At 37.6% G+C, this 12500-nt stretch overlaps 1 protein-coding gene across 1 annotated transcript in view; it reads right to left on the reverse strand.

Annotated features, from left to right (window-relative positions):
• Positions 1–1088: 1088 nt before the first annotated feature.
• The window catches only part of strn (striatin, calmodulin binding protein), a 46776-nt gene continuing 35364 nt past the window's right edge, over positions 1089–12500 (reverse strand). The window contains 10 exon segments of the mRNA XM_043251824.1: positions 1089–4280; positions 6330–6416; positions 7468–7569; positions 7716–7862; positions 8620–8787; positions 9976–10097; positions 10424–10471; positions 11206–11381; positions 11902–12038; positions 12124–12267. Of these exon segments, the coding sequence (XP_043107759.1) occupies positions 4111–4280; positions 6330–6416; positions 7468–7569; positions 7716–7862; positions 8620–8787; positions 9976–10097; positions 10424–10471; positions 11206–11381; positions 11902–12038; positions 12124–12267 (1301 nt within the window). The 3' untranslated portion in view covers positions 1089–4110.

Consider the following 12500-nt stretch of genomic DNA (forward strand, 5'->3'; position numbering starts at 1 on the left):
AAAAAGTGAAATATTATATAATGCAGCTGTTTTCTCTGTGAGTATGTGGTAAAGTGTCTTTTTTAATACAAATAAATTAATATTAGCATTTTATTATCATCATCATCAAAATAAATAAATATTCATTATGTATATGTAGCTTTCGGAAGAAATGAGATACAAAACATAAATAAAATACACTATTATTAGCAGGACTAGGGGAAAAATAATGTGAAATAAAAGCACTTATTTAATAGAGAGAAGTAAAAAGGAAAAAAATATTTCTGCTTTTATCTTTTATACAGTATCTAACATGTATATGGTTTAATGTGTGTATATTGGTCGTGCAGCGCCTTCTGGAGGACAAACTGAGCTACTGCAGAAGAATCGGAGCTTCCCGAGTGAATCTCTAATGAAGGGTGAACCGAGCTTCCTAAGCTTCGAATCAATTGAACCACTCGCTTTGTAAATGATTCGGTTTCGAAGCGCTCGAGACAACAAGACGAGCATAACACCTTTTACGAAGCAACTGCAAATATTTATTGAAGGCATTATGCACTACATGCCATTTAAATGATCTAACACCGACGTGTTAATGATGCCGGGGTTTTGTTCGTGTTTTAGAGAGTCTGAATAGACAGTCGTTTTAAATACTCAAATGATTCATTAAAATATCTACACATTAAAAAAAACACACACACGCGCGCGAGGTGAAAAACAAACAAAAAACAGAAATTTCGAAACCTGCCTGTTTTACTAAAATCACGTGACTTTGTCGATTTGATTCGAGGTCCGAAACAAATGATTCAAAAGATCCGAAGCTTCACGAAGCAGCGCTTCTACTAACACGGACTGTAATATCATTTTTAAATACGCAATTTAGCTGTCAAAAAATATACATCTGTGACATTTAATATTTCCTTTCATCGCTATACATGTTTATTATTATTTTTTTAGCTGACCACTGGTTGATTCGACTCTCAATAAAGCCCTATTAAAATGAACTCAACCACAGGTCCGAAGCTCATAGTTTTAAATCTAATTCACACACACACATTACTCACCAGGAACCCGGAAGAAAACGCACAAACACAAAGCCCAAAGCCGTATGAAATACAACATATTCTTTTATTATTGTATTATATTGATAAATGTCCATCTGAGGGGGGAAAAAAGAGAATACAACGGGAAATCAAGAATAAACAGTAATATCAATAATAAAATATGTACAAGAGGAGTATAGCATTTATTAACACGATCTTTCCGAACTCACTCTATACAACCAAAGGGTTCAAAGTTCAGCGACAGCTCTATACAGGCGCGTCCCGTCATGACGTCATCGGCCGACCGTCCAATCAAATCGTGTCATCGTTCCCTTTAAATGCTCTGGTGTTTCCGGTAAGCACGTCAATCGCTCGGTGACCGAATAATCAAATCGCGTCGATCAATAGCGCTTCAGCATCTTCAGTAGCCGAGTCAGCTGTACAGTTCCCATCTCTGACCAGCAGGTGGCGCGAACTAAACTCTCCCGCACGACTAGTATCACAAACATCGGTTAATCTTCACGGTTAGCTTCGCAGGTTAATATACACTGTATTCTGGTTCATAAATAGATTGTTGATCAATACTTTAAAACTATACATATTGAGATTCTTTCTTATATATCTAAAATTAATACGCACCAAAATGAACGAAATCAGAAAATATATTTACTGGTACGAAAACACGGACGCGCACGCACGCACGCACGCACGCACGCGGTTCCCTAGCAACGTCCCAAACCTCTGCGCGCGAGCTTAGCGTCAAACGCGCTCCGGATTTAAAGGAACAGAACCCAAAAATGAAAAAAGTACCGTTTATTCACCGTCATGTCGATCCAATCCCGTTTATTTGTCTTCATTAAATGCAATGGTAAAAAGAGAGTTTTCCACACCTTAAAATGGGTTTGTAGGATAGGCCGTTTTCACAACAAAAAAAATTTATCTCACAATTCAGATATAAACTGTATTCTGGGATTCTGAGAAAAAAATGCTCAATTACTCTCAATTTAGACTTTTTTGCAATTATGAGTTTATATAAACTCAGAAAATATAAACTCAAAATCGCAGGTTTCCTTGCAGTCCTAAGTTAAGTTTTTTGTTGAAAATTTACTCGTAATTCAGTTTTTTTTATTTCCGCCACGGAACAAATGAAAAAAAGTAACTGCGATTTTTCATCATCACTCAATTCGGATTTAAACTCGCAAGTCTGAGTACAAAGTCAAAATTACGAGATACGAACAGAAATAAAGGCCACTGCGACTTTTTATCGTGCAGCTCCGCGAATTTCGAGTTCACGCCTTGCAGTTTAATTTTCGCAAATTCTGACATGGAATTAAAAAAAAAGGTAACTGTGACTTTTTATCTCACGATTTTAGATCTCACGGTGCTAAAACTTTAGATTGTGAGATAAAAAAAAAATTGGCATTTACCTTTTTCCGTTGCGAAAATAAAAAAGCGCGATGTTAACCAAAAAAAAAAAAAAAAAAAAAAAAAAAAAAAAAAAAAAAAAAAAAAAATCGCAATAACATCTCGAACCCATAATTCTGCGAAAACGAAGTAATCGCGTCAGAAACCAGCTTCTATAAGTTTGCAGTGACATGAAGGTGAGTAAACGGTGACGGATTTCACGTTCGTCTAAACCAGTCCTTTATCATCATTTGGTAGAGTAGCAAACTCGCGTCACTTTTCACAGACCTGAAGGAAACGCACAAACCCTCCGCTCGTCTTGTAGTGCTCACGTCATCAGTTAAAGGCAAACGATTCCCGATAAAAGCAGAAAGTCTCTACCCTAGCAGTTAAAAACACGCAGACCCCACACGCACGCCCAGATAGTTCAAGTAATCACAGACGAATTCAAATAAACCAGAAGAGTTTCAAATAAAAAAAAACAAACAAACCTCAACCTGCAGGAGACTCGGGTCACGGCCTGTTTGCAACCTCGGTCGCCAGTCACACGATGATAAAAAAAAACACTAGTATCCGCTTCAAACTATTACATATAAAATAGATTTCAAATCATTTTCGGCTAATACACAAACCACCACCTGTGCAGGTAGAGAAGGTGAGGATGAGCGAGCGACGCCGACGTCAGAGGAACCGGCCGAAGGGGTTTACGTACGCAACGCAGCCGCTCGTCCCTTCCTGAAGCGAAAATCTAATGCGTTTGGCATTACAAGCAAAACAAGAGAGGCAAAAAATAAATTAACAGATCTCCGACGAATATAGACTTCCGAATCATTGTACTTTTGAGTACAGCTTGTCAAAAACTGCAACACATTCAAACTATTATAAGACTTATCGCATTATCACGTTGACGAATATTCAGCGGCCGCTCTAAATCTAAAAACTTTTGTCTCCGCGTTTGTCGGTACGTCACAAAGTCGATTTCTCAGAACAGGCGGCTTTTACCGGATCGACTCGGGTTTACGCGCAAAGTAACAGCTTGAGTATTTAACGCAGCGCTAAACCGAGACGCCGAACGGATCGGGAGCGTTTAAGACTTAAATCTCAAGAACGTCACCCGGGACGTATTTCGCCACAAAATCGCTATTTTTTTTAATTTGACGTTCGGTAAGCTATGCCACAACGGAAAAAAAAGAGGAAGCAGCTTAAAAACAGGCTTTACTTTCTCGATTTTGAGGCGAAATAAGTGTCTGAATTTATATCTGGACACGAGCATGTAGAAATTGAGTTATTTTTATGTTATATTATGTACAACTTGAATTCATCGTCGAGAGAAGAAGCATTAAGTTCAACGCGCTCTTTTCGTATATAGGATAATTCGAAAGGGAATAATTCGGAGAGAATCTGCGTTTCTCGAGACTGTTCGTAGCAAAAGGCACATCGTTAAAAAGGAGCGAACACAAGACGGGAAAAAAAACAGAGAGGAGAGCTAAAACCGCAGGAGTGTTGGGAAGCAGCCAGCTTCCTGCGAACGGAGGAGGTGTTTGGAGGTTCCTCTGGCGTTCCTCCGTGTTCGTCGACCTCCCCTCGAGCACCCAGGCCTGCCCGGATCATCAGAGCGGTCCCTGCGAGGTCAGGCCTCGCCGCGCATCAGTTCGTGGAAGCCGTCTTGGTCGGAGGTCGGAGGTCATACGAAGACTTTGGCGAGGGCGTCGGCTCCAGCGCTGCCGATGTAGCACTTGGTGGGGTGGAACGCCACGTCGTTGATGGACTCGTCGAACTTCTTCCTGTGGGCCGTGAACTCCTGGATGCAGGTCTTGCTCTCCATGTTCCACAGACGCACCGAGCAGTCGTGACCTGAGACGCAAGACGCGTTAGTTCGGTCGGCAAACTGTTTCCCGTCGCAATTAAGAACATGCAACATAAACATGTAAATAAAAAAAGTATGCTCTTTTTCGTGGTCAAATGAAAACTAGCGCCATCAAACGATTAATTGCGTCCGAATTATCATCTGAAAAGCTGAAAAAAAATTAGCTTCCGTTATGGTTTGTCAGGATCGGACAATATTTAGAAATAGAAATAGATATTTAAGGGAGCAAAAAATAAAAATAAAAATTAAGAAAATTGCTTTTAAAGTTGGCCAAACGAAGTTCTGAAGAAGTTTTGATATATTTATGGTAGGAAACATACTAAATATCTTCACGGAACATGATCTTTACTCAATATCGTAACGATTTTTTGTATAAAAGAAAAATGTACGATTTTGACTCATACCATGTGTTTTTGGCTAACGCTACAAATATTCCCCAGAGACGCAAGTCTGGTTTTGTGGTCCAGGGTCACGTATAAGCAAAAACTTTTATTTTGAAATAAGTCGTGATTAACAGTTTGACAGCACTAATAAAAACAAGATGAAACATCACACTCTTAATTACGTACATCTGCATCGTGTCTCATCTAACTGCAGGAAATTATGACAAAGTTTACTATATTTATATGGTAATACCGTACCATCCATATTGCTGACATTTCTAAATAAGAGTCACATTGTATTTCAAGCTTTTTTCCTCGTCATTACTGATATTTTGGTTACATAAGCTGTATTTAATTAAATTAAATTGAATTCCCATTTAATTAACAACTATTGTAGCTTCTATCTGGGATTTCCCATCACAGGATGGACAGGCTAAGAACATTATTTAAAATATTATTTAATACATAAATACTACTAATACCAGGTTTGTATAGTTAAAATTAAAACCACAAATATTCTTCAATAATTTAAATAAATGTCAACTGTAGAAATAAATATGTAAAATAAACTGGTGTGCTAAAATAACAACAAAAAAAAAAAACATAAAAAAATAACACAATGAAGGAAGTGACTGCATTTAAGGAATGAATCACTAACTCGATTCATTCAAATGGCTGATTTATTCATAAACAAGTGAAGTTACCGTCTTGATGAAAAGTCTCTGAATCATTGACTCAAGCAATTTATTCAAACAGTTAATCCTTAAGCCAGTGACTGTCTTTACGTATGATTCATTGAATCACCAACTTGGCCAATCCGTTCAAAAATGCAGATTCGTTCAGAAACGAATCAAGTGATTGCAGTTTTGAATGAGTCATTGAAACATTGACTCACTCAATTTATTTAAACCTTTATGTATGATTCATTGAATCACCAACTTAGCCAATCCGTTCAAAAATGCAGATTTGTTCAGAAACTAATCAAGTGATTGCAGTTTTGAATGAGTCACTGAAACATTGACTCACTCAATTTATTTAAACCTTTATGTATGATTCATTGAATCACCAACTTAGCCAATCCGTTTAAAAATGTAGATTCGTTCAGAAACAAATCAAGTGATTGCAGTTTTGACTGAGTCACTGAAACATTGACTCACTCAATTTATTTAAACCTTTATGTATGATTCATTGAATCACCAACTTAGCCAATCCGTTCAAAAATGTAGATTCGTTCAGAAATGAATCAAGTGATTGCCGTTATGAATGAGTCACTGAAACATTGACTCACTCAATTTACTTAAACCTTTATGTATGATTCATTGAATCACCAACTTAGCCAATCTGTTAAAAAATGTAGATTCGTTCAGAAATGAATCAAGTGATTGCAGTTATGTGCACTGAAACATTGACTCACTCAATTAGTTCAAACAGATGATCCATAAGCCATTGACTCTCGTTATGAATGAATCACTGACTGTTCAAATGGCAGATTCATTCAGGACTAGCTAGTGACTGTCTAAAGGTAATGAATGTGTCACTGAATCACTGACTAACCAAATTCGTTCTTTTTTTTTTACCCATTCATGCCCTTCACCTGATAAGAAAACACCATTACAAGTGTTTGTGTGACTTGACATGTTCTTGAGTACTTACTACCAGACATCAGATAGAGGCCGTTAGGATCCACCGCAAGACTGGTGACAGCGTCCAGGTGAGCAACCATAGAGTGAATCAACTTGCCTGAAAAATGACAATAACAATAGCTTTTCTGAGAAAAATCTCTACACAGAATGTACGTTTTTAAAAGAAATATTTGACAAGTGTTTAAAAGCAAAACAAAAAAAAAATATCTGTTCACTTCGAGCAAGTCAGTATTTTAACGTTTCCTTTTACAAGTTTTCTGGTTATTACTTTTTATTCTTAAAAAAATAATCTTGCATTTAGTCATCATTAACAATACAGCATAATCTTTTCTAACAAGATTTTGGACAAATGCATTAAACGAAAGGTAAAACTGTTACGACTTACAGCTTAGGAAAATTAAAAAAAATCAGTATCTCAAAAAATGTTAATATATTCTCAAAGATCAATCAAAAAAATAATTACGAAACAGAAATGTTGAAGATCCCCAAAGGAGGTTTAATTAAACACTTAATACTTAGATGTTGCTCCTTTTGCACAAACTACTGCTTCAATTAACTTGTAATTTTTTGTATTAAGCTGCGAGTCGTAAACCATCATAATAATAATAAAAAAAAAACCTCTTGAAATATTTCAGATTATGTCCAATTTAATCTAAGTATATAAGAAAGTTAAAAAAAAGAAAATAAAGATATCTAAATTGTCAAACGATTAATCAAAATACGTATGAATATATGTTACATTTATATATTAAATATATTCATATATGATATAATTTATATGAATATAAACACATACATGCAAATGGATGTAAATATTTTCAAAATATATGATGTGTACATAATCTACACAGCACACACACGCACGCACACACACACACGCACACACACAGCATGCACACACACACACACACAGCGCACACACAGCACGCACACACACACACGCACACACACACACATGCACACACACACATGCACACACACACATGCACACACACAAAAACTTTTATTTTGTATGCGATTAATTGCAATTAATCGTTTGACAGCACTTGTCCATATATATTCAAATACAACTAATAATCAATATAATAATAACAAAACGCAACATCAATAATCAAAATAATAAGAATACTGAGGTGTAGCTGTGTAACCTGTGTTATTGTCGTAGAATCGGATGTGTCGGTCCTCCTGAGCTGTGATGGTGATGGGCAGCGTCGGGTGACTGAGAACCTTATTAATCTGACACGGCGCATCTGAAACAAACACATCGACGTAAGAGAGCATCATGGGACATTCCCAATCACTGATGGTTAGATTATGATTCTATTTATTATGATTTCTGGATAGGTTTTAGTAGCAATAAACTAAAAGGGATGAAGCGTTTCTGTTTTGACCGCACCGGGTTTTCCGGCGGCTAGCGACTCGAGCTCCAGCACCAGCTGTCGGGTCTCCATGTTGAAGATGCCCATCCTGCCGTTAGTGAAGGCCGTGACCATGTGAGCCGGGTCGCTGCACACCAGATCCACCGACGACGGCACGCCCAGCTCTGAACCACAGAAAACAACTCACTGCCGACACCATCTCAACAAAAAAAACTAAACTATCAACTAATCTACATTTAAAAAAACTCAAAAAATTTTTTTGGAAGATTCAAAAGTAAATTGTTTTAGCTTTTTTGTATTGCTTTCAGCTTTAATATGCCAAAGTGTTTTTTTATTTAAATAAATAAATCAAAAATATATATATATGTGTGTGTGTGTGTGTATATGTAATATGCCAATATATATAAATATATATATATATATATATATATATATATATATATACACACACACACACACACACACACACACACACACACACACATATATATACATATACACACACTGCAATATAAAAGTATATATTAAAGCAATAAGCCCCAAGAAGTCATGGTCTGAAGTCAGTTTATAACAGCTAAGGGTGTTGTTAGACTCAAAGATAAGCGCCTAAAACCCTGCTATTATTGCTTTCATAAAACAGTTATTCCATACATGTAGTGAGGTTTCACAAAATCACACAAAGCAAATGAAAGCGTAATGATATTGATAAAAAAATGATTCGTCCGCCAAGCAGTGGAGTTCCTCCGAAACAAAGTGGTTGCCGAGCGACAAACAAAGGTGTATGATACTTTGTAGTTTATTAACAAAAAAACAAACACACCTTAATGTTAGGTGAGATTAATGTAATGTGCTGTTAATTAGTGAGCGTGTTTTAACTGATTGTCAGCGCGAGGTAAACGTTCTGTTGCGGGTGTTCAGTACCTCTGTCCTCGTTGAAGACGGCGATGGCTGGCGAGGTGTCTGCTGCGCTCCAGAGCCTCACCGTCCCGTCAGCGGAGCAGGACAGCAGTCTGTGATGAGCCGAGCTGTACACCAAACCCCAGACCGCATCCGAGTGTCCAGACAGAGCCCCCCGCAGCACCGACGGCTCTAACACACACACACACTTTCATACATTATTGAAAGCTATTTTGTTGTTGTTATTGAATGCGTTCTCTCTTCTTCTTCTTCTTCTTCTTGGCTGTATCTCGGCTAAACTTTGATCAATCGAAAAGAAGGGGTAAAGTTGGGAACCTATGGGTCATGAAATACACTTTTTTTGCTTAGTTTTCTGACCGATTGTTTGAACGTTATATGATGTCTTTGGCCCGAGTCTCTGTGAATTTAAACACACTAGTCTTTAAGCAGCACACTGTAATGCAAAACGCTATATCCTTCAATGATTAATTAAACAGGAAGTGCTAAACCATATATATGACAAAATGTTCAATACGTTCCTAATAAAAAAAAATTAATTTCAATGTTGAAACGGCTGTAAGGGGCCTGGCCTGTTAATTGCTGCTTGCAGAACTATTGCTTTTTTTTTTAAATATAAAAATTAAAAAATATATTTTTAGCAAATGTTAAATAAATAAGCCTCGGGAATGTTTTCTGGAGCAGCCATAATATCCTGTTCCATGAAGTTATCTACTCTAAATATCATTTTGTTCAGTAATACGCACGACTAAGAACTTTCAAGGTGATTCGGATTTTTTTTAACCCCTAGATCACAGATTTTTAAATGTTGTCCTGACTGAACAAACCAGACATCAATGGAAAGATGATTTATTCATCTTTCTGACAATGCATAAATCACACACACGCATACACACAGACACACACACAGACACACACACAGACACACACACACAGACACACACACACACAGACACAGACACAAACACACACACTCCAGGACACACACACACACACACACAGACACAGACACAGACACACACAGACACACACACACTCACACACTAACACACTCACTCCAGGACACACAGACACAAGCACACGCGCACACGCACATGCACACACACACACACACTCCAGGACACACAGAAACACACACACTCACACACTAACACACTCACTCCAGGACACAGACACGCGCACACACGCGCACACACATACACACACACACACTCCAGGACGTACACTCCAGGACACACAGACACACACACAGACACACACACTCCAGGACACACACACTCCAGGACACACACACACACACACACACTCTCTCACACACACACACACAGACACACACACACACACACACACTCCAGGACGTACCGTATGAGTCGTACGGATCAATGTTGGGGTTCGGTGTGTTCCAGCACTGAATGGTCCCGTCCAGACCGCCGCTAAAACACTGATCACCGCTGGAGCTCATCACCACACACAGAACCGGACCCCTAGACCAGACCGGACCAGACCAGACCAGACCAGACCAACATCAGACACAGGCCCGCGTTAGGTGTAAAAGTGTTCAAGTCAAACAAACAAACAGTCAAAGTATAGATAAATACAACTGAACCAAATTTCAGGTACAGAAAATGTAATTAAAAACAATTAAATTAGCAAATAAATTCAGTTGAAATCAGTGAATGATTTTCCTTTGTCTCTTCACGTTCTTTTATCAAGACCAAAACGGCTGTGTTTATGATCAAATGCGGCCCAGGACAACCTCTTCTGCAGTGAAATGCACAGAACTGCACGCATTCAGAGATTGGTGAGTCACCTGTGAGCCCTGAAGGTGTAGATGGGCTCCACATCCAGAGCGGCACACCTGAAACAAGCACAGGGTGTCATCCTTAACGGAAATAAAGATGCAAGGAAAAGGTTTCCATTTTTTCACTTAGTTAAAATTCAGGCAACACTAACACTAAAAGAAAGAAAGGAAATGAAATGGCAACGTAAAAATAAATAAATAAATAAGTAAATAAAAACATTGTTATATTAAACAGAAATGGTAATATATATATATATATATATATATATATATATATATATATATATATATATATATATATATTTATTACCATTTATATTTAATATAACTATTTACTCTAATTTTTCCTTTTTTATTATATATATATATATATATATATATATATATAAACAAATAAATAAATACAACTTAAATACAACTAAAACCAAAAATATAAATTAAACATAAATAGTAATATTTAACAACAACACAAAATGAATACTAAAAAAATAAATAAACTGATATAAATGTTAAAAGGACAGTTACAATTTGCACAGTGTTTTTCCCTCTGAAGGTCCTTGCACAATGAATTTTTTTATGCGTTTTATCTATTTTTTTAATATTAGTCATCCTTTCCTATCAAAATGCTCGCTTGATGAGAAAACACAGAAAATTGAATCTGATCCAGTTTTTTTATGACAGACATAAAAAGGAGGCAGTGTGAAAACATGATTATATATATATATATATATATATATATATATATATATATAAATAAAAAAGCGTGTATAAATGAGTGTAATGAGACTGACTTCTTGGTGGGGGCGGTTTTCTGCAGGTTCCACATCTTGAGCGTGTGATCTTCAGACGCAGTGATCAGGACCGGCTCGATGGGGTGAAACGCTAGACCTCGGATCGAATCGAAGTGGTTTCTGAGTGTGAACTTGGGGTTCCACGTCTTCCGCAGGGCGTCTTTATTATTAGTGATCTGAGAAAAGCAGAGGAACATCACTAATACAGTACACTCGCACGGAAATTAAATTAAAAAACAATTAAATTAGCAAATAAATTCAGCTGAAATCAGTCAATGATTTTCCTTTGTCTCTATATATACATATATATATACATATATATATACACACACATACATACATACATACATACATATATATACATACATATATACATTATATATATATATACATATATATACATATACATATATATATACATATATATATATATAATAACTATAACAGTATCTCAATGACACTAAAATAACACTTTTTCTTAAAGAGATTATCTTTATATTCTATTTTCACTTACTTCTTAAAAATGTATTTTATTCATCAGTTTGTATTAGTTTTTAGCAGTTTTTTTCATTTTCATGTTTTTTTTTACTCCTTGCGCAGCTATCTGAAACGGCATAACGCACAGCGCAGTGTTTCTAAAGCTGCCGTGCATTAGTTCCCGCCGATGGCTGATGTGTTTGCGCTCTCTGGACTCACGTCGTAGGACAGGTTCTCGGCCTCGTTGGCCACGGTGAGTCCGGCCAGTTCTCCCAGACCCAGCTCGCTCTCCAGCGTCTCGTCTGTCCCCATGATGAAGGACTTCCCCGAGGACGGGGGGAACGTCAGGGCTTCGACTGCGGAAACACACACACACACACACAGCTGCTGATCTTTCCGTCGCCGCTCTCAAACGGTGCTGATGTAGGAGCGTGTGAATACCCTCATCGGTGCGTCCCAGAGGATGCTCGTTGAGTCGGGGCAGGCTGGGGCGGACCGGAGGAGCCACCGGAGGCTGGATGGACGACAGATCCTCGGCGTCGCGCAGGTTAGCCAGCATGTCCTGCAGCTTACAGCGGTTCGGCCCTGAAACACACCACAAGCACCACACTTCATCCGACGCTCCCGATAAAACACAGCACCCCTCGTGCTTTTCGTGTAGAATCCCAAATCATTTAATGCCAGGAATCCACAAAAACCTAACTTTATTACGGGAGGCGAGACTAAAGGAAATGTGGCATATATTCGACCGTGTTATATTACCTGTACTATTAAACTAAAATTTAAACAGCAGTTTTTTAAAACTTTACATTTTCCTA

Source organism: Puntigrus tetrazona, chromosome 11 (genome assembly GCF_018831695.1).
Source record: "Puntigrus tetrazona isolate hp1 chromosome 11, ASM1883169v1, whole genome shotgun sequence".
Lineage (NCBI taxonomy): Eukaryota > Metazoa > Chordata > Actinopteri > Cypriniformes > Cyprinidae > Puntigrus > Puntigrus tetrazona.